Genomic DNA, 24,125 nt, shown 5'->3' on the forward strand with positions numbered 1-24,125 from the left:
TCGCAACCAAATGGTTATGTTTATAAATTAAGCGTAAAACGGGACGCAACCAAATTGTTGTTTATAAATTAAGCGCGAAACGAGTCGCAACCAAATGGTTATGTTTATAATTTGGCTGATAATAAATACGTATCTGGTGCTATGCCAGCCTTCTGTCCATTTTTTCTAGTGACTAATGAAAGACAACGTTTGGCCTCGTCAATAGGTGGACTTTCTTCTAGAAAGCCTTCTAAGCACACTTCACCCACCAGGAAAGTAGCCGAACATTCTAAACATTATTAACTAACAGAATTTTATTTCTTTGGTGATCTCTAAGATCCTGTTTTCAATTCCTCTGAACTACTTTTTCCCTTTTGCCATTTGCCTTCACTTCTACAACTTTCAAAAGTGCTTTTGTAGAATTACGCATTTCTTATTTACAAATTTAGAATCATTTATTATTAATCAGCGAATGAAAACTTGTTTGTTTTAAAATTTTTAAGAATATATTGATTTTATAGCAATTGAAAAATTTATGACTTATATGTATAGTAATAGTTACTAAAGTACTTCATCGTTTCGTTCGCGTATTGCGTTAGTTTTACTTGAAAGCTTTGGATAATTTCATTTTCTTCGGCTGCTGCATTTCTTATCGAATAGAGTATTCAAGTAAACCAGTTGTTCGCAAAAATTGGAAGGCATTGTTTGACCAAACATAGCTTTCTTCACCTTGTTTTGTTCTTGAAAAGTGTTATTTGATAAAAAGTTAACAATTTCCAACTCGCGTTGCGATGAATAGTCTAAATCTTGTTCGGTAATTAAATAATAATAACTATCCTTATCGCTTTCTTTCGTTTCACTTTGAGTCCTTTGAAGTTTTTCATATTTCGATACCAAATTAAAACTGAGCCTATTATTTATACACTGTTCTCTAAAATTTACAGCATGCTTCAAATAAGAAACGCATATTTCGCAAATATTTTTTGGTAAATAAAATGAAATAACAATTCGATTATTTATTAAATTAACTGAAATGAAGGAGGGTGGAAGCGATCTTTTATCCTGTAAAATGTTTATCGTTTCCCGTTTTCTCATCAAACCTTTATTCCGTTGCCACTTTAAGAATTCATTACAATTAGCATTTAAGAAGGTTGGAATCTTCGCAAATATTTCATGATCGGCCGGTGATGAACGCAAATGGATAAATACGCTGTGATACGCACATAAGTGCGTTTGTGTGAAAAAAACACCAATAGTAACTCTTCTCATCGTTTATTTAGTATTGAAGAATTCTAAATTTCGTGTACGCTAAATGCTGCGATAAATTACAATCAAAACTTTCATATCTAGACATATGGGGAAATTTTATATTACTAAAGCAATTATGTTACAAGAATAATTTTTATTTATCTACTTTACTTATTATTTATATATCACATTATTTATATATACTTTGCACGGCGCGTTATTTCATAAGACTGGCGTTCTAGAATGCATTTTAGAATGTTGTAGAATATTCCATATTTTAGTTTCTAATATTCTACTAAAATTCCTTCCTATTTTTTCACAGAATCTTTTCGTTGCAATTCAAAATGGTCACTACCTCCCATAAAATTGCCAATTTTAATAGAAAAATTGCAGGATCCTAACCTGGATTTCAGATTTAATGTAAGTTTTTCATGAAGCGCAATCAATATCTAATAAATTTTTTTTATGCTTTTCTCAGATTAAACTGATTTTGACGGAACATGCGAAACATTTCTTAGATTTGGCTAGCATTCCGCAGAATGCAAAATATTGGATGATGAGATGGAATGGAAAGGATGCAATAAACGCGGTGATCCAGTAGTGCATATTGAGTTAGGAAAATGGGCCGATTTATTATCAATGGTTTGTAAACTTTTTCATTCAATTCCTTTCATGTAATATCTTTCTTTTAATATCTTCTTTAATACCATTTCAGGGATTATGCGATAATCTTCTTATGTGTGTAGTACGCGCTTGGGATTTGAAAAAAAAAATATATATATATATATAAAAGAAATTGTTATTCTTTTTAATGGTTTCCTGATTGTTTCCGATTCTTTTTCCTCGACTTGGTCGCTTGGAGGAAATAAAATAAAACTAGCGATAAGAATCTACCTGAACGAATTTCTATTCTATACAATTTTTTGTTTAAATAACTATCGGAAATTTTTACTGAAATATTCCATTTTAAATAAATGAAGAATTTATACTGAATACCCATAGAAAAGCATTAGAATTTCTATTTTGAATGTGCCCCCTTTTGTTAGCAAATCTAAAATTTATATAGAAGAATATATAATATATATTTGAATAGCATTTCATTGGTACTATTTGTAAACATGTGAAAAATAAACAAAACTCTTTTACAACATTATTACATTGGGGTTGCTGGAGCATCCCATAATCAACATGGACAAGAGTAATACTTCTTTACAGGCTGCACTTAGACTCTTCAAGACTTCTCCCATTAATGTTTTCGTTTTTTTAAATATTTTACATGAATACCAACTTGGGCCGTCAGGCGGATAATAAAAATGATAATCAATTTAATCTTCTAGATTTTGTGAAGCATAAAAAATTTGTAAAGATATTTTGAAAACTCTCGACATTATAATGAGACGAACATTTCGGTTTCTCTCTGTCGTTTTCGCCAACGCATACATTTTGCAGTGATTTTCCGAAAGACTAACTATGTATATATAATAAATAAAAACCATGGATTTTCGGCTTTGAAGAAACAGTAGCTTTGCTGTGATGTTTTAACTAAATACTTCCGTATTAAATGAAATAATTACAATTACATTTACGAAATACTTACGCAAAAATGTTATCCTCGCGTACCTACATTACTTACTATAAAACTACGAAATCAATAGATCTTAGAAAAACAAGTGAGATTGTGGATTAAGAGACTGATTTGCGCAGTTTATGTTTCATATCCTTGCTTTACCTGTGTAGATGTTAGATTAGCAGTTGTTTTAAGCCATATTGTGTAGTTTCCTTTGTGAACGTATTTCCTTTCTACGTAACTGAATAATTCCAATTGTGCGCGTTTATCTTTCGCTTAAGAGGATGGTGTATCATTTTCAGGCTAAATCAATAATTCACGTAGGGCGTTTACTAACTATTAAAATCAGGGACATAATTTTAGCAAATAGGTCAGTTTACAAACGTTAATATACGCAAATAACATGAAGCACTTAAAATAAGCTCATTTATATATATGTATACATATGTACAGTCACTAAACCTCTTTTGTGCTATTCTTATTTTCTTTTCTCAAAATTTTTATTAACAATTTTACTAACTTTAGAATGGTCTGTAAAAAGATGTTTTAAAAAAAGTTATTTCATGGTTGAGCGCAAATGTATTTGTATTTGCTTACCACGAGTGGTCGCTGATCTCTTTTAATAAAAGCTAAAATTTGAAACCGTAATTTTCCTGGAGTTTGAAATAGCTCCTTACTGTTGGTTAGGATACCGCGAGAATGGGGTAACCAATTAATAATTTATTCGGCAAACAAATGAAAACTTTAACTTACATCATTACTTGGGCAAGTTCGTCATGTTTAGTATTATCCAAAATAAAGCCCTTATTATTTATAATAGGCCTTCTGTTAAGCTCCGAAGGCTTCTCTAATATAACATAAACACGTTAACAAATTATGCCACTATGCGTTGCAGAAACGTTGTGTATATATATTGAGAATATATTGAGTTATTTATTCATTTGTAGCCTTGATTAACTCAACTGACACAGACCAGCAAGATCTCCCTAATATAAATAAATTACATTTAAAAATTGAGATTGAAGTCAAAATTATTAGACCATATCTATATATTATTTAAATATTACCATGGGAAGGACGTAAAACTTGTAAATTAAGAGTGAACATTAAGAAAATCTTTATATATATAGCGTTTAGTAAATATACTCTTCAATATGCGGAAGGACTTTGTTGATGATATATTTTTGATTTTTGGTGGTGGAATAGGTTACTTTCTTTTCTATAATTTTTTTTCTCAATTATTCACTTCGTACAACTTCAATTACCCGTAATAACCCAAAAAATTTTATTAAACAGTCTTAAACAGTCTTAAACACTTGTAAACACTTTGAAAAAATAGCGAAATTCCAAATCGAAAGCATATAAAATCTTATTAAACAGTCTTAAACAGTTGTATGGGTCTGAACATGAAAAACTTCGTTTTTTTTTCAATATTGTACATTTCAAAACTTCTTGCAGAACTTTAATTCTAGTCGTATAAAAACTTTCAATTCATGTTTGGAGATCGGACCATTTATATTTATTCAAGCACACTTATGACGGTGATTATTTTCGAAGACCCTCTCGATTATATTTGCTAACCAAAAAACTACTACGCAGGGCGATTGTGTGCGAAGTACAGTCAAAGTATTATATATAAAAAATTTTGATTTCAGATAAAGAATATTCGTGTATGCAAACCTATGTTAATGGATTTTCAAGACTACCGCGGACAGCTCTTTTTAATACATGCGACTAATTACCATTCAATCGAGGAAAGCTTTCTTCAAATTATGATTACGTATGCATTTGACAGTCTTTATTCGATGTCGGCAAGCATTTATTAAGAAATAGAAAAATCAAATCAGTTGCTGATGTCAAAAGAACGATATTTATACATCACCCTTGCTTCTGGAGACATTTGTTTAATATTTCTTTAGATTCTTTCTTAAATGAAACTGCACTTCTTACAATCTTCCTTCATTTATATTTTCTTACACACTTAATTAACATGAAACATTTATCCTTAAAATTTTGTTTAAAATACATACTAAATTTTGTTTCTTATGTTCTCTTCCACCATCATATTTCGTTTTTAAATCTAGACTATTTCCAAATACATTTAATATTATTTTTCCCTTGTTACGAGAAAGGAGTTCAAATAAAGCGTAGTAAGCCCTGAAAACAAAACCAACTAAATAGAATTAATAAAATGTTTACAATGATTATTGTATATTAAAAGCTAATAATACTTTTTCATTTAGAAACCCACTTGACAATGGCTCTATATTTAAAAATACAAAAAGCATAAAAATTTTTTATTCGTTTATATCGTCTGTAGAGGAATAGGTTGTTGGAATAAATTGTTGGTTTTTATTGTAAATATTACGTAATGTAATTGGTGTCGTTTGTTTTGTAGCTACCGTGTGTAAAAGCATTTTCTCTTATTTACTGATATTTGGTGTTTGATCGGGTTTTCCTTCCGTCCTTCCGTCCATATATATAGCTATAAATATGTATATATATATATATATATATTTAATTGACTCTACATTTACGGCTTTTAAAAAAAAGAGTGGTTTGCTGTTTTTATATTACAACCGCTTTCTTAACCTTTGATTGCCTTAACCTTTCTTTTGATTGCAGTTTTGAATATATTGTTTTAATTAAGTCTGCGTAAATCTCTGACGTTGTGTTTTAAATAATCCTGCTATTTTTCTTATATGTACGCGTTTAAAAAGCAAATCACAAAGAATAAAAATAATTGTTTTCTTTTATATTTTCAATTTAAACTCTTCTCCATGAGAGTGCCTCCATTCAGGTCTTGCTGTTGGAATCCATATCATCGACTTTGACAAGAACTGGTAGCTGAATTTGATGAGAAACCCGATTGTAAACTGGTCATCGATCCTTTGTAATTAGCCGAACTTAAGATCTCATAAAAGTAATTTAATTGCGTTGGTCCCTCAATGCCACAAGAAGGACTAAACCAGTGTAAGACGTAGTTGTTTTTATAGTTCATAACATGAGATCCCTAAAATCATATAAGAAATATTAAAAACAGCTCAGTCATTCAAAACCCAAGAAAATTTTTATAAGCCAATAATGTTTGCGACGTTTATGAAGGCTGTCTAAGGGTTCACCGTGAAAATGGTTTAGATCTAATCGGTAACGTACAATTGACTGAAAACTATTCCAGCCGGTTATTATGCTAAATCCGCCCATAGGCGAATGTAAATTGCTGCATTGTATTACCTGCACGCTTTCCTTATGATGACAAATCAGTGTCGTCTCCTCCTTGAAGTAGTTAACACCTTCACTAAAGTCGTTCAAATCGAAAAACGATACAGCTGCATCTGCAAATACAACAAAGTATGAAGTACTTTGTTTTCCTTCGTATTAAGAATTTATTTACCTTGCTGCCGAGGCAGATCTTTTGTTACTCTATATAGAGTAAAGTGTAAATCGCCACGAATTACATCAAAATCCCATGTCAAAACACTTTTAACATCTGTGTTTCTTATAACTACTTCGTGTATGTAACCGGTTTTCAATTCCACTGTCTTATACAGGCCGTGGTGATCACTATTAAGACCATTATTCGTTGCACGGCCATGTTCATTCATGCTTTTATTTTGTTGAGCCTGTTCAGCTTGTTCATCCTCCTCTAATGAATTCATTTTGTACAATGTTTTCGGTATTAAACCACCTTCATGTACTAGAGTCTGCATTTGTTGTAAAAACAAAAAAAAACAAATTTTATTAAGCACTTATTGCTTTCTTTAAGATTACTCTATAAGCAGAGAAGCTTGCAATAGACGTACGACAGGTGGATTTTGATGATAACAACAAAATAATAGAAACGCGAGCTAACAGTAACATTAATGGTGGACGTAGACATTATGCAGCAAAAATTGTTTTTTTTTTTTTTATGTTATGCTCTTTGTGATCGTATGTTAAAGAAAGAACCTCGTTTAGCGTGAGGACTGAACATTAGGGAAACAAGAATAATGAGCCAATTTTCTAGCTTGCTTCTCTTTCTTAGATACTAACAAGAATGTACGAATCATTTAATAGCGTCGTTTTGATTGCAAAATAAAGCGAAAACTCATTTGCTATAACTTGATACACACGCACGGTGTATTCTTCAAAACACATTTTTGAACGATGTGATAGCGCTTTTTAAATTAAAATTTAAAATCGCGTTTATCGACTACATTTTTCTGGTTGAAACTTGACAAAAATGACTGAAATCAACTAAAAATTCACTACTTTTGAAACTTTAACTTTCCCTAACTTTCGAATTTGGCCTAAAGAGAGCTATAAGTAAAGATATGCAAATTTGCTTGCTTTTTTGCTCATCCCTACGTGGCAGAGGGATAAAAGCAGAGAACTCCAACGTACGCATGGAACGAAAAGACGACAGACAAATAAAAGAGAGCAGACACGCTTATGAGGAATATATATATCTTATAAGTTCCGATATGACTATTTCTACAAATAACAAAAAGTATTTAACAAATCGAATAAAGCCTCTGCGGTTTACAAAAAGTCTAGCAATGTATACATATAATGAGGCTTACCAGAAAATTATAAATGCTTTCAAGGCGAATTCCAAATGATATTTCCATATTTTGTTATTTTTTGCTCCGAAAGAACGTACATACCTAAATTTAATCAGAATTTCACTTATCTTAAAACTACCCAGAATTCATGTGCCTACAGCAGTGTTTTATAAAAGCAAAGAAGAAAATTCGTGTAGGTGTGAAAAGACAATAACCAATGTACTTTTACAAAAAAGAAACACAACAACTCGCCGAGCATCGGATGGATACAAGTACAAATGAATTTAGGATGAAATCAATCAAATATAAATGTACATGACATGTGTTTAGTTAATAAGGCCCTTACACAATCGCATTTAGCTATAAAACAATGCGTGAAATATAAAGAATTTATATAATCCACATACGATAAGGAGGCCCGATAAGGCTTTGGTTTGATTTTTAATTTTTTCAAAAGATAAAAAAGTTATTCAACGTTAATATTTTAAAACCCTTTCGCGATTACTGCAACGAACACGTCGAAAAATAATTAATCAAAATAAAAGCTTACCTTGCATGTCCCCCCCAAAAAGTCGGGTATCAATTCAGAATCTATATATTGTTCAAGTCCTTCTTTCATAGTGTTGGCATCCGCAACGCCATAAAATATAAATTTCGAACGGGTGTTATCATCTGAAAAATAACATCTAAGACTTCATATGAAAATACTGGGTAATGCTTAGAGCATTTACTTATAAATGCAGATACAATAGTCCAGGCGATTGGAAATACTCGCGGGGCCTGCACCACAAGAACGCGGCCCATTGTTTCGGGATAGTTGCTTTCCACGCATTCAATAATACTGAGCAAGGCTTTCACACCCGGACGCCATAGATGGCGCATCGAAAGACCATCCAAGTCTACCAGTAAAGACCAATCCAAAACCGGCGTACCCAAGCTTTCCGAAGATTGCTTGATTTTTTGTATGCCTTCTTCGCAAATGTGCAGAGACTGTAAAATATTAAAACTTATTTCTCTCAATTTTTCTTTTTTTAGTCAGTTTCGTACTCACCAATTTTAAGAGACCTTCTGTGCCTATGGATTTTAATAAACCCTTAACATCCATGTGACCTAAACGCAAAATATAAATCGGCCGACCATCTTTATCATAGTGATGCCAACCGCCCGGAAAATGCTCTGTCACAACTGCCGGCATTTTATAATCGTCAAGTAGATTGTCTATGCTGTTATCTTTGCGCCATTTCAATGAGTCTTTAAGAACGGACAAGGCTTGGCTAACGTGCCAGTCGCGAGCACGAAGAAATCTTAAAATAGTTTGATAACTGGGCAGTTTTGACATATCTTCTTCACAGTCTTCTAGCATTTTACGCAATTCCAATAACTTTGACTCCTGCATCGGTGTCAATTGGCCCAAATGTTTGGCTATAAAATCACCATCTAAGAGAATTTCCGGTTTGGAGCCTCGCTTTACGCCATGAACATCTGCTATGCCGTTTTCTTGCTCCATGTCTTTACTTGATTGTCGACTTATTGAAGATGCAGCAGCATCAACAGGTGGTTTCCACCTATCTACTTCTGTTATACCCTCAGCTTTCAATTCGTTAATGAAATACTCGATAATCTCTTTACCCTTTAAAGTGGTCTGGGTATATTGTTTCATTCCCATTTTTTCCATGGAATGTTCAAAGCCAAAAAAGTTCTTTATATCCAATGTAGCCGTTTGATCAAAACACGTCCAATCGGGATTGTCGGGATGTGCGTAATACCGGCAACGTTCAAATATTTCAATGCGTGAGGAGAAACTCTCATTAACGGCCTCTATATTAAGGGTGCGATTAGCCCAATCTAAAAAATTATTTTGTAGAAAATAAACCACCTCAACGCCAATAAGCTTCTTAAATATGTATGGAGCATCTACGGCCAGCGTGCAACGTCGCTTGGTATTACGTTGAGAGCCGTCTTCAGCAACCTCGTCTGAAATTACTTCACAATCTAAAACAATGGGCATTTGCGGGCAGGTGGGAAAGCGGCGCTCATAAGCCTAGAAAAAATACACGAATGGAAAGTTTCTATTTTACTGTAATAGAATTGTTATCACCAAACAACTTTAAATACTTCGAAATACACATCGCTTGCAAACTGATAATTTTTTTAGCAAATGTCAGCCAAAGTTATCTAATTTAACAAAACTCGCAAACTTTCGCGCAAAATTTAACATTTTCAGCATCAATTCAAACGTCTAGCTTCAGAGCTATGATAAGTTTTAAGTTTATATATATATTGCAATTATGAAGAAGAAGAAGATGTATTCATGGTGTATTCATTTTATTAAAACATTTGCAGCATTGAGAAGAAAAGCTTGGAGACTCCATAAGGTATATATATTTTCGATCAGCATCAAATTGTGGATTGACATAAGTATGTCCCTCTGGCTGCGTCTAGCTGCAAACATTAAGACCTCGGCTTCAAATTTGGGAAAAACATTGGAAGCTATTGAAGTCAGGTTGATACTGAAAATGGGATAAATTGGTTTGAGGGGAAACACGCTCAATACTTCTGCTCTTAGAAAGCAAAAGAATACATATCATTACAAATAAATCTGTGTTTGTGCACTAGGCAGGGACCGCAGGACACGCATCGTGAAAAAGAAATATTCTGAAACTTCATAAATAGCTACAACAAATGATCTTGGATAATGCTTAAAAAAAAAATTATTTTATGCGGCGGAAAGCGACCATTCAAAAAAGTTTTAAAGCTTTACGAGAGAGCGGCAACGTGTTTTCCAAACAAAATAAATCGATACATTGCACACATGTGGAAAAATTTTAAAAAATGTTCATTTCTCATTTTAAACATGGATACATCTTCAAAATTTACCCAATTCGCTAGGACTAGTTGCAAGCCAAGCGTCTCTGGCTATCCTATGCACATTCATACACCGCATAAAAAAATCTTACAAAGAATCAATCGCACATAAAAAATAAGATGCATAAAATTAAACGTGTAAATAAAAACCACATAACAGAACACCGCGCAAAAGTCGGTTTAACTGCACTAGTCATAAATTGCAACATTATATTTGCATATTTGCATGTTCTATGGAAATATGAAAGTAAATGGAGTGCGTATAAAAGATTCACCAATAGCCGAGTGCAATTTGTTTACGCAAAGCTTTTTGTTGATTTGAAAGGGTTAAGATAGAAAATCCGAAAGTATTGTTTGGTAAGAATAAAAGAAGAATTTTTCCTTTAACAATTCTACGCAAAATTCAACAATTTGGTCGAGTAACGCAATCGTATAATAAACAGCTAAATAAATTTCAAAATTCTAATTTAAATGATGCCCATGTAAGATTCGAGCCCAACTTTCTTACACGTTATCCTAAAAGTGTTAAGAGGATTGCATGATGAAGGCTGGTTGAAAAAATTCCAGGAATTTTCCTCTTTATTTGTCTTTCGCCTATCGCGCATATGTTATCTGCTGTTTATAACTTGAACAAAGAATTTTCATTAAATTATTTTGAATAAAGAGTTTGTGGCTTTGAATATGTGTCTACAGCTGCTGACAATGTCACTAAAATAACGGAAACGACTATGGGCAGTTGGCAGATCATTCGGAGAGAAAAGGACTACAGTTTTGAAGTGCATCAAAATAATAAAATAATATAACATAATTTAAATAGCTCGTGAGATATGTTGTTTTTATCAGGCCTCGTGTTTTTATAATTTCTTTTCAATTTTTTAAGCTTTCGCTTGTCATCCAAGCCACTGAAGGATTGGGTATACTCATTTTCTCATAATGTTTGCGATAAACAAAAGGGATCTTCAGAGACCCTCTAAAGTATAAACGTTTTTCACTATCTTGGAGTTTGTTGGCTATTACTGATAAGATGTCTAAAAATGGAAAAAATTGGCAACCTTTCAAAAATTTATAAATGCCCGGATTTATAGCTTTTTCCACATTATTCTAAATAAAACCTGTTAGTATTTCACTAAAAACTTCTAAAATCCCTTAATATTAATCTAGCAGTATTGATTAATGATTGTAATTAGGTTGAATTATTTTGCTTGAAATTTTTTGCTTCAGTATAAAAAAGCGAAAAGTGTAAAGTTCTCTAAGAGGATTAGATTATGATTGTCTATAAAATGAATAAGTAGAAAAAATGTTCGCTTACGGAAACTAAGCACTAAAAATAAAGTTTGAAAATATTTCTGAAAGGAACGGTTTTTGAAAAACAAAATTGAAAGAAAAAAATCATTACAGCGAACTTCAGCTCTTTAAGAAAAAACGATTTCAATAAAAATGTTACATTCATATGATATAAAATTGAATTGAATGATATTTTCCTAAAAAAAGAAATAGTTCGCGAGACATATGTCTTCCTAAGAACTCTGAACAAAATCGACAGAGAAATCTTAAAACAGTTTCAATATATCATCGTTACGTCATTAGTGTTATCTATGAGTCGATTTATTTTTTTATTACCCTCAAACACTAATTACACCACAAGGTAAAACGCGGTCTCTAATTTGCAGCGTGACACTTGGACAATTAATAAGAATTAGCTGGGCTAGTGGGAATTGCTGAGAGCTGTTCCCGGGGGAATCTCGTGAGTATATGTCAAATAAGGCTTTACTCTTTGGCTAACATATTTCCTAGATGGCGTCTTCTTCCCAAGTTCAAAAGTCAGAAAAATGCAAATGACACTATAGTTGAACGTCTTGATGTTGAGATCAGTAAAAATAAAACAAATATTTTGTTTTATGCGTGTATCGCGTACACCGATAAAACTGGCGACATTTTTTTGTGGCGTTGGATAAGGTTTCCATTTCCCACGAATACATAAGACTTTATGGCGACTTTAATATTGGCTGGCACTTGAACGATTCGCGTGCAGGCAGTTGCGTGAATCGACATTGACTAATGCGTTGAAATTGGGTGACTCTAGCGTACTATGAACCCCGTTGTAGATTTGCCTTTTAAGATCTTATTTGCGGTCCTGACATCTCCTTAGTTCTAAATTTGACCATAAACGTTTGTTCTTACTATAAATTTCGATATTAATCATAAACGATTATCATTAATATTCAATGTTATTCAAGTTAATTAATATTCAATGGTTTACATTTGCCTACTCTCAGATTTGCTGGAGCAATATTTTGAACGTTCACAATGTTAACGGTAAAGTGTCTTACTTAACGTACTGTCTGTAAAATGATAAGCCAAAAGCGATATTAAAATAGCTACCTTGCTCGGCGACAAGCTGTAGAAAAAGTAAATGTCGCCCTAATCTGGTTAATTGGGCAGTTTTTCGTTAGAATGGAAATGCGTTGCAAAATATTACTCGGATAAAGATGTCAATCTTCTTCCTAAAGTCATTTCAACGATTCTGCAGAAAACTGATATTAGAAAAAGTCCCAGTCCGGTTGAAGCAATCGTTCCTTGCTCGTGAATAAAGAGCGAATGTATTGATATTGTGAAACTTTTCAATTTACGGACTTCACCGAAGACCAAGCAAGGTATTAAATCAAATGCTGTCGGTCATGGTAACATCAGTTTAGAGGTATAGCAAACTATTTTTGGCGGTTATTCAGCAAATATTTGTGATGAAACAAGTAAAAACATTATAGTTGGACAAGGCCAACCATTAGATAGCCCACACCACTTTGTCTAATACAGTTATTCACTCGTTTTGCTAATACTGCACCACATATTACTTATTATTTTCATGCAACGTCATACTTCTCGCACCAGCACTCATATTGGAGAATACCCAAAACATCACATGGTGTGATTCAAATTTCGCAAACTTAGCTTGCTTTCTAAACATTTTGTTATTTTTCAGTTTCCGTCATAAAAACCTAGGAAATAGACTTTCTCTCCTTACGGGGGCTTGCTTTTCATGATACTCCTATATACGTTAGGATTTAAAATATAAACCTACATGACCCAAATTCTTTACACTTAATTTTTTTAGCAAGTTTGCTGCTATCATAAAATATAAAAAATTAACCTTTTTTCCAAAGGGCTTACTATTCGTGAGAAATCTGATATGATGTGAACTCCAAGAAATAGATTCATGTAGTTCAAATTTGGTCCGTTTAATTTTTATGTCAATTGGTGGACAAGTTTTCATCATAAAACATTAACAATCATGTTTTTTTCGCATACAAGCGTTTATATTTTATAAGAATCTTTATATGCGGGGGTATCCAAAAATTAGACCTACGTGGTCCAAACTCGCTAAGGTTAACTTTCTTGTCAATTTACTATAATATGCCAATGAAACGTTGAAAATTATACCTTTTTACCACCTAGAGGGGAGGGGAAAATTGCCCCAACCGAACCAAATTTGTTGTCACAGTTTAGAATGCTAAAGTCCTACTATTCAGCAAATTTGTCGAAAAATTTTGAATACTGCAACTATTTTCGCTGTTTGGAAAACTTTTCAAAATAAGATTTTATATAGGGAGTGGTCGTAAAAGTGTACCAGTTCGAATCATTTTGTCGCTTGACGCCTGAAGAACATGTTAATTCCACGACAATGCGTATTTATAATATTTTGAGCGAGCTGTGACTCTCCTCATTAAACAAATTAAGACTGATTAAATGTCTGGTTGTACCACAAATAGCGCAAAAACTTCAACTTAAGTTTTTTTTTAACCTCGTTTAATCTTATTCCAATCATTTTAATTTGTATCAGCCGAATCGAGTCACAATAGTAATTGACTTTTTAGATGTCTATTTCTCAAGACGCGGAGACACTGACATGGTTTTTATAGGTTCTGTTGAATCGCATCACACCAGCCTCGAGAAAGCTATAGAACTAAGAAATCCTAGATCAGCAAAAAACAAAACTGTGAAATGTTTGATTGTCGAAATTCTACGAGAATAGATCTTTTATCTGTGTTGGTGAAAAATTTAATGAAAATTTCTAATTTCTCTTCGAAAATTTTTCACTTTGTGGTTTATATTTAAATACATTTTATCGAAAATGTATACAATATACAAGCACACAGCTTAAATCCTTTTTGCATTCTCAATAGGGTTAACTGAGTATTTGGTATGAATTTGATAGATTACGAACAAAAAAAGTAACACAATCGTATCTTTTGGTAGTTGATTATTATAACGTGTTGCAATCATTACTATTGAGGAACTAAATCTGTTGCGTTTCTTGCCAAATACCCTTGAAACAAAAAATAAAAAGTACATCCTTGCCGTTCGAAACAAAAAGAATTTATTCCATTAGATTTGCTTATAAAATAAGGCCTATCCGAACAAATAAACTTCATACGAATGTTTATAGTATTTACCTAAGAACCAGAGGCCGAAAAAGTCATGAAAACTATAACAGACGCAACGTAGAAAACAGAATTGAAGTTCAAGGAAATTTAATGCGAATATGTTTTTGCTTATGAAAGTAAATGAAATTCTACATGTGCTGAGTAAAATAAAACCCAATGAAATTTGCCCCTTAAATTCTTTTCTCTAGCTCTATAGGTATTATGAAATTCATAATACAACCAAGGGTTTTTTAACAATGTTGAGTAAAAATTTCCATTTCAATCACATTTAATTAAACATTCATTTATACATTTCGATTTTTTTAAATGGTAGAAAACAGTTGTTTAAATTCTCATGAATTCGCTTAACGCCCATGACCGCAGAAATAATGTATTAATTGAAAGATAAATAACCTTGTTAAGTATATGTTCAGGTGCGTGTGTAAGTGTTTAACATTTTTATTCGAATATTTCGTTTATTTCAATATTTATAAAATTTATTTTATTTTGTTTTCAAAGTCATGGCTTTCCGCAAATTCAGAGAAAGTTTTTCTGAAGAAATGAAAAAAAATTGTACGCGTATGGACATCTCGTCTCTATTAGCTGAGCGCCACATTACATTCATATTGGTAAGCTTGGGACTATGGACTAATATTCCCAGAACGAAAGATCAACATTACGAGTATGGTTGCATTTATAAATTATGGCTTTGACTTACTAATCTAACTGTATTAGCTCCAGGGCATTCCGTAATGCTTGATTGATTTTGTGCTAGAAATCATCAGAGCGGTGAAAGCTAGTCCGCATAGGAATTAATCTTCAGCTCTGGAATTAATCTAAACGTCAACAAACTCGTGCATAAAGCCAAGGTATTGCCCTTTCTTATTACACTTCTGGACTATTGTGAAGTGCTCGCTCTTAGCTCAAGACTAAGTTCTTATGCCCTATAAAGAACGTTCAACCCTTGCCTTATCGGAACGATTAAAGCGACTATAAGCTGATGTTAGCGTGGACATATTCTTGGAGAACTGTTTTTTTTTTTGTTTTATATGAAAACTGGTTCATTGTTAGCGGATGTAGTTACAGAGCAGGCCGCATAAAAAGCGAAAAATTAGAACCCAACCTAAGAGGCACTTAGATTTTCCTGGCTGTATTAAGTATAGAAAACTTTTGTTTTTTTTTATTATTGCATACCTTTTCTAAGACTCTGACTTTAGGACAGCAATATAGTAGTGTTTATTTTTTTTACAGGATAACGGAATCCTTCAGTCTCTTGACTGATTTTTACAAGGATGCATTGTAAATGATCAGAATATACTCGCAGCTATAGCCACAAATACAAAAAATTAAATAAAAATAAAAAATGTGGAAAATCCTAAAAAAATGTATAAAATGATTATTTATTTAGAAGTCAACCGACACTTCGGTTCGATATATTCCCGATCGAAATCATCTTCAGTCAAAAAAACATATAAGTAATGCGTTGGGTGTCCATCCAAGACACGCGCAATAGTTTTCAACCCTTCAAAGTTATCTGCGAAAATAAACACTTTTTTTATTATAATCATTAGACCAGATGAGATATGCCATAAGTTAAACAAGCAGCAACCAAAAATAATCGAGAGACTATACGGCAAGCGACAATTCCAATATTCGAGAAAAATGCTTCAAAATGTAGCTATAACGTCATGCTGAAAATTACTTTACCTTATGGCACGTGATGACCACTTCACCTTTAATTAGTTGAAACACCTGATTAAAGAAGGACAACAAGGTTAGCGCCATGAAGTATTGGTTTTACTTAACTGTTCCCGGTTTCATTATATTTTTCAATGTCTAACCTATATTCATCCTCTGTTGTATGTCCGCCAGTAGTGCTTTTCTAAATATAATCATTTAGCAAAAATACTACATTGTGTACACTAAAGCGACGTAGCATATATATATATATATACATATAATATTGTGTATATTATGCACATCTGTACTGTACTACTTACGATTTCCTTTGAGAGTGGTTCAAAATTTAATAGATTTTCTTATCTTAGTTTCTAAGCATTTATAAAAATTTGTGTATATAACCTATTAAATTTTCGATGTGACTTTTACATCTATATATTTTTTATTTTATATTATTATAACCATTACCGAAGAATGAAGTGTGTGTTCATTTTTTCAAAACGTTTGCAACACCCAGAAGCGAGCTCCAAAGACCCCCCACACATTCATGATCACTATCAAATTCTGAACCTATTTAAGTAGGTATGTCTGTCCGCTTGGCTGTCTGCCCGTCTGTGTGATGTCTGTTGTAAACACTCTCCTGGCTCCAAAAATTAAGCGATCGACTTCAAATTTGGCAGAAATATTGGAGGTTCTTGCACGCAGGTTGGCATTGAAAATGGGTCAAATCGGCCACAGAAAAGCCTACAGTACTCCGTATAGCAGGGACACCTTTTCTTCAAAAGGAATAAAAAATTGTTTTTTCGGTCATTACTTATAAACTACAGCAGATAAGTCTACAAAATTTTGACCGTACATTCTATGGGCCATGCTGTAGTACCTCAACCGAAAATAGAAAAAATTGGCCGTGCCTAGTTAATATTATAGGGTCATAATTGAATTTTTTTTCAAGATTTTTATAACTTATAAAAACAAGTTTTGAAAACCTAAAATTTATAAATTCTTGGCCAGTTTCAAATTTGGAATCCGCCTAAGCATGTCGATCTCTTCATCCGTCCGTCTGTCCGTCTGCGCAACTGTGTAGTATCTGTGGTAAACATTTTTCGCAAAAACGAAAATATCGTTATCAACTTGCGAAAGAATTTGAAAATGAACTAAAGTTTTGAAAGAACACGCCTACAACACCTACACGTCGAAGTAACTAAAACATTGAACATCTTTGTTTTCCGTGTTTTTTACTTGTTACTCACGAAATGCAACGCACACACAAATTTATTCTTTTGTTCTAAAAATGGAAAAAATCAATCAGGCGCCTATCCAATATAGTAGAGTATGAAATTTAAGTTATTTTTCTTTTCTTTTAGGATGACATTGAGGGCTATAAAAGATTCGATCACGACCGAGCATAATTTTTTTACTTGTTTTATTTTCTATCTGACTCGCAAACTGAATTGAATTTAAGAAATTTACATGAACATATGTATGCAACTGAGAGTACTACAAGAGCATTAATTGAGAAACTTTGTAATAATATTATGAAAATTTGTCAAGACATTATCTATATCATCTCTTCGGTTTTAACCGCTTGTGCGTCGTAGAATATTTTAAATTACAGTTAAAGACTATATTAGCGTTAATAAAAAAGATAACGGTTTTTTATTTGTATTAATTATTTATATAAAAATATAAGCAATAACTTTGACGATCACAAATCCTTTACTTTAATGATATTACTAATAAACATATTAATATCGACTACTAATTTATTTAATTGGAGATGATCAAATTTTCGCGGTTTGCAAATTATGCTATTATTTTCAAAACGGCTGTTCTCTATGCACTGTATACGAGTTTAGAGGTGAATAAATAAAATCAATATTTTTCGTAAAGTGAAAAAGTACCCACCTAAGAGCCAATATGACTTTTTAGTATTCATACATATAAAAATGCTAAGCCGAAACTTGTTCCCGGAGCCACCCGTCTCCAGTTGTTTCCATAGAACAAATTTAAAAACTTTGCCAACTAACCTATAAAAATTAGATTTTTAAAAAATATTTCCTAGCTATTTTACAATCAGTATAAGATTGGAAAAAGCTTCAAGTCTTCTTCTAAACTGGTTGTAGCATTATCGATCTGTCGCACTCTACTGCTTTTACAAGTTATTGGTAAGTTTACATTTTATTACATTTCAAATGTAACACCTAACCTAGCTAAGATAGCCTAATTTAGTTGTAACCCATATTACTCGTAATTCTAGCAATAACCTATTTTAATTATATTATTCGCTTAAGTTAGCATTAAATTATTAGTTATATAAGACACCTGGCCATACCTCAGTCAGGTCAGAATATAAGCAAGTATCTAAAACAAAAGTAACAAATAAAGACTTTAAAATAATCCACTAAATAAAAGAACCTTTAATTTTGAGTGGTGTCACTACATGGTAATTCTTAAACAATATTTCAGTCTTCCAATTTATCTTGTATATTAACAGTCGCGCAAATTCCCACGACAGTCATATGGACGAACATTGATCATTACAACTCAAATTCAACATAATTTATATTTACTTACAATACACTTATACTACATCTTGCCCTATTCTGATTTTTAGGAAAAAAGATATAAACGTCAACCTTAGCGAATGCGTACCAAAACTTCAAACCATTTTTCAACTGAACTCTATCTGTTTTAAATCAATACAATAAGTACTTTGGATTTTTCGTGCATATACGCTGATAACTATCAAAAAATTTCATCAAAAGTTCTTTCGCCAAAAATTTGCAGTTTTCTAATTTAAATTTTGCCATAAATCATACAGATGTGTGTTTAATCAAAGAAATGAATTTTGCTTGTTAACAAGCACTAAAGATTTCCATTTAGTAAAAGCTCGATTGCTTGTCATAGTCGGTTAATTATATAGAATAGAAATATCGCTTTGCTTATTTCGAATTCTTTCGCTGATATATAAATTAATAGTTAAAATGACAAAATACGAGCTTAAATAAGCCGACATAGCATTTTGGGCCGATAAAGAATGTATGCACGTATTTTATGGAAACTCTGATGAGTATTTTTAGAAGGATGAATTTATGGCTATATTCCGAATAACATCCAAGAGATCTACGTTATACGGAATTTTTTTGGTTGTAGCTTACGTAACCTAATAACCTTGTTTTTTATTGGGTTGCTTACTTATGACCATTTCTTCTGAATGCCAAAATGGGTTTCACAGTCAAAACAACAAAAAACAAATTATTTTCTCTTACGACTACTGGACTAGTCGCATTGCCACAATAGTTTGTTCTTCTGCGTGGGATTAAATATTATTAGAAAATGGAAGCCCGTCCGCCTAATGCAATGTAAACTTGTTTTAAAAATTTGTTACGATTGAAAACTCTTCTAATTAGAGTAATTAAAAATAAACAAAAATTCATAAATATAACGAACAATTTCTGAAAATTGACCTGAGCAAATATCTTACATTTAATAAACTGGGTGTCATATTATTCAATATAAAAAATGCAGCAACTTTTTTTCAAACCTTTTCCATCTGATGATATTTTTTCGGCTTTACAAATCTTCGTCAAAATTTGATCTATTATTTAACGGTTTATTAACTTAGATATAACCGCGTCCAATCATTCCATTTGTGGTTCCATCGTTATATCCCCTAATAGCCGTACAAACTTTGCCTGTGCATACGCAAAACAACGAGTTCGCTTTATAGCATTTGGAATCTATTTTTCCAAACGATATCCCAGAATCAAGATAAAGAAAAGCACATTTTCAGTGACCATATCATTCTATGATCAAAAACCTCTACGTGTGCTTTCTATTGATTCAATGTCCTCTGTACTGTAAGAAATTCTTAAGTGATTCAATACGCGGAGGCTACTACGTGTTCCTTTGCGTACGTGCATCCTTTACCTTTTTAAAAAATTCTGATACCTTTCATTATTCTGTACCCCCTGGTAACATGAAATTAGACTACAACAGCATTATTTTTCAATTTACGTCAAGAATTTTGACTACCAATACATTTACATTTTCCTTACCGCAAAGAGTGCAATGCCCCTATAATATTGTGCACAATAATAAAATAAAGACAATCAATTCAAAATCGACGTATTTCACAAAAAAAAAGAGCAACAAGCATGCTAAGTACAAGCAATTAAAGCGAACCTAAACGCTTTCATTAAATTTTAAGTATACAACGGTGTAAGCTAATCTTATGCTTAATGTTTAATAATATAAGAACAAAAAGGTAGAAAAAATCTAACTAAGAAAATTATAGCCGTCTATGGCCGAATCTTTTATATCGGGCGCCTTTCTCGTAAAATAAACATGAAATAATGAAAAATTCTTTTTTCTAAAAAACCTATACTTTTCTTTTATTAGGAAAACATTGCCATTCGACAGATTTGTGTGCATCAACTTCCAATTTTCAACGTTTTTGCCGAAATCGAATGCTTGCCTTAATTTTTACAACCAAGGGTGTGTTACTCAAAGACGTGCGTCCAGACATGCCTAGGTCGATTTAAAATTTGATGCTGATCAAGAGTATACATAGGTTTCACAGAATATCTTAATTTCCTTCCTGTGATTTACAAATGTTTCGACGAAATGGATGATCTCCTATCGCATGGTGGTGGGAAATTATATTTTCACAGTTATAATATCTAAAGATGCCTCTCGTGTTAGTCGACAAGTCGCCAAGTCAATGTTACGAGCCCCCTGAATGCCAAATATGACCTACAGATAACTTCTCGCTAATCTCTGCTTTGAACCAATGATTTCGACACACATATGACAGCTTAAGATGACAGAGAACCTCGATATTCGAGTGTCGCAATGGCATGCTGCAAGAAATTTACGGAACTGATTTTATAGACATTCTATCCGAAATCTGTCTACACCAATTATTCCTGATGCGGGTTGTTACGTTAACGAAAATTAATATCTTGCGATATTTCGCTTTTCCCACCTTTAACACGTCCAGCATTATAGTTGCGAACAAAGCCATATGACAAACACGATCTTTTTTGCGATACCAATCCGACTTAATCAAATTGAAGCAAACAACCAATCAGAAGCGGCCTCGATTGGAAAAGAAAAAATGTAATTTTAGTACTTTGAAAAACGAATGGGAGGAACAATCGTTCTGAACAATGATAGAAAGCTATTTCTTGTGTACTCTTCACTCAAAGAACTCGCAGATTGGACTTTCTCAAGATATAAGTAAATGTTTCTTAAATGATCCCTGGTCCGAAAAAAACTGAGAGACTTTTCTTATATGACAAGAATCTAATTGGAACATAGATTTCCTTAGGACGTAAGACGTCGTCTGTTATTTTTTGTATTTATAAGTTTTTCCATATGTATTTAGACACAAAAATTCATAAATCTACGAGATAAAGTCAATAAGTAAGCCAATTGATATCCGTACATTTAAATTAAATTGTTTTTCTATATTTTTTAAGAACTGTTTACATAATAATTTTAAAACAAATAAAAAAAAATATCCAAATTTTAATGGCATTTTGTATTCTTCATGACGTTAACTTCTCAATAACGCTCAGTTTGTATTCGAATATTGTTAATATAGTGCATATGACACACGCACGAGATAAACTGATGACTTTAACAATATTTATACAAAGCCGACTTACCTTCATAACGAGTTCAAAGGGGTATTTATAAACCCTTACAGGGGATTGAAATTTTTGTACCATTTTTTTTTCTTGAAAATCGAACACTCTTCTTCTTGTCGTAATAAAAATTTTTCTTGCGTTATTGTTCAAGTTTTCTAGTTTCTAAATATAAACAATTATAAATATTTTTGTGCCTTGTGTTTAGACGCTCAATTACAATTTGAGGGGAAAAAATAAAACGCTAGACACTTTTTATTCTCCGACACAATCGATAAATTTTTTCATGTTCTTTATGAATTCACTCACGATTATTATACAATAAGCAGTCACACTCGTGACTTTTCCAATTCTGCCGTTATATAAAGTAAATATATTTCCTTTTCTTCTTACATTCTCTTGTAGTATCTACTATGAGTTTTCTTAATTTTTTTTAGGAGATTCTTCAATTGTTTTACAGTAAATAGTATAACATAGTGCAGCTAAGCGATATTATAAAATAATCATATTATTGTATCTATTTTGTATTTTTCTTTTATTTGTTGCTGGTAATTTTTGGTAACTCTTGCCTAGTGATTCGAGTTATTTTACGTTCCGCTTTTATTTTTTTAATTCCCTTTTTTTATGTCTTAATAATATTTAAATTCCGCTTATGTATCTATTTCGTCTACACAGGCCGAGCTTCAATAATAACAACGCTAAAGACTAAAAACAACACAATAATAAATATACTTTAACGCAAATGAATGAAAAGAATCGTATATACGCAATTATTTATACATATCAAAACACTTGAAAATCCAGTTTTTTGCCTCTCTTCCTTTTTCACACTTTCTCCATTCTTCTTTCCGCTCCCCAGTCGAACAAAATGTGTTGAATAAGAGATTTTAATCTAACAGCTGTCTTTCATACAAAAATACTATCTTTTGCCCTTTTTCTTCATAAGCGTTTCAATAAATGACAACGAATTCTTCCTTCTTTATTGCTTCTGCTTTCAATATTATTGTTTTTCAGACAACAGCTGTTTTCTGTAAGCTTTCTCTCTTACTTCTTTACTTAATTATTTGAATCAGAAATTTGTATTGTATAGTTGTCTTTCTCTTCGATTTCTCACGCTCTAAAGAAAATTTTTTAATCAACATGCTATTTTAAGTAGATAATTCAAATATTATTTAATAAATAATTTCTAATTTTATAAAAAAATATATTTATCGAAAAATTTCCTTTGCATTAGTAACTGTTGCTCGTAGTCTAAGCAAAATATTTACCAAAAACTTCACAATTAATGAAATCACGACCGAAAATACAATAATAAAACTACCACGGATTATTTTCTATACTATATGAAATTATTTCTCACTTCCCTTACAGTTCGACGCAGCTACCACGGATTATTTTCTAAATTATATGAAAAAAAATGTTTCCTTGATATTTTTTCGTTTTTTTTATATATAAATTTTGTTTTTATTTTAAAAAGCCTGAGTAAGTTTTCTACCACAAGCATAATGTGAAATATTCTTTTCTATCATAGTTAACTATTCCAATAAATTTTTTGTAAAACAAGAATGGCATTAAAATCGAAACTCTTTTTTAAAAGAATTTTGTACACAGTAAGCATACAATGCAGTAAGAATGAGGTTTTAGATAAAACAATTTTAAAGGGTTGAAAGCTTTATGAAATACTTTTCCGACGGTGTTTCATATTTTCGTTTATATGTTTTACTAGATGAAATTAAGGAGTACTTTAAATAAAAACTTATGTGAAAAATATTTGATTTGCTTGCCAATTTCTTCAACTCGAGAATTCTTATAGCAGAAAAAGACTATTGGCTCATTCTTCAGTCATGGAAAACAAGTAAAGATGATTTATATCAAATTCAAAAAAGTTCTTTGCCGAGTTTTATTTAAAACCTTAAAATCAACGTGACTTGCGTGGGCATTATGAATATCAAACAATTTTGACGGCGAGATAAAGCAGTCATAGTAAGGTCGAGCAGTCAAAATATTTGAATGAATTTCTTTGAATATTATTAACCAGACTAGTAAAAATTGCTTAAATGCGTCAATCACTTAGTGATTCTGATTTGGAATCGGTATCAAATGGAATTTTCGAGGGAGTAAAAATTAAAACTAGTCTTTGAAGTCTTTTTATTTTACGTGTTTAGGTGTT

At 32.1% G+C, this 24,125-nt stretch overlaps 1 protein-coding gene and 1 pseudogene across 2 annotated transcripts; one reads left to right on the plus strand and one right to left on the minus strand.

Annotated features, from left to right (window-relative positions):
- LOC119640189 overlaps positions 1-1,996 on the plus strand; it is a 3,721-nt pseudogene extending 1,725 nt beyond the window's left edge.
- Positions 1,997-4,942: 2,946 nt separating this feature from the next.
- Positions 4,943-23,077, minus strand: LOC119640207 (protein real-time). 2 transcript variants are annotated; one of them, XM_038038047.1, is made up of 7 exons: positions 21,977-23,077; positions 8,390-9,379; positions 8,070-8,328; positions 7,889-8,010; positions 6,189-6,498; positions 6,029-6,129; positions 4,943-5,807 (listed from the first exon to the last, which is right to left on the minus strand). In XM_038038047.1, exons 1-7 carry the CDS (start codon positions 22,037-22,039, stop codon positions 5,616-5,618), a joined length of 2,037 nt encoding a protein of 678 aa, XP_037893975.1. In that variant the 5' UTR covers positions 22,040-23,077; the 3' UTR covers positions 4,943-5,615. The 2 variants fall into 2 exon arrangements, with proteins under 2 accessions (XP_037893975.1, XP_037893976.1); XM_038038048.1 differs by having other exon boundaries at positions 4,944-5,807; positions 8,390-9,407; positions 21,977-23,075.
- Positions 23,078-24,125: the final 1,048 nt, after the last annotated feature.

This window comes from Glossina fuscipes, unplaced genomic scaffold (assembly GCF_014805625.2).
Source record: "Glossina fuscipes isolate IAEA_lab_2018 unplaced genomic scaffold, Yale_Gfus_2 116, whole genome shotgun sequence".
NCBI lineage: Eukaryota > Metazoa > Arthropoda > Insecta > Diptera > Glossinidae > Glossina > Glossina fuscipes.

Bases quoted from the DNA above. Each gene is read 5' to 3' on its own strand.
- LOC119640207 (XM_038038047.1), bottom strand. From the start codon at position 22,039: ATGGTACAAAAATTTCAATCCCCTGTAAGGGTTTATAAATACCCCTTT. The intron at 9,380-21,976 runs GTAAGTCGGCTT...TATTTTTTCTAG, and splicing joins CCTTTGAACTCGTTATGAAG to GCTTATGAGCGCCGCTTTCC. The intron at 8,329-8,389 runs GTGAGTACGAAA...AATATTTTACAG, and splicing joins CAGAAGGTCTCTTAAAATTG to TCTCTGCACATTTGCGAAGA.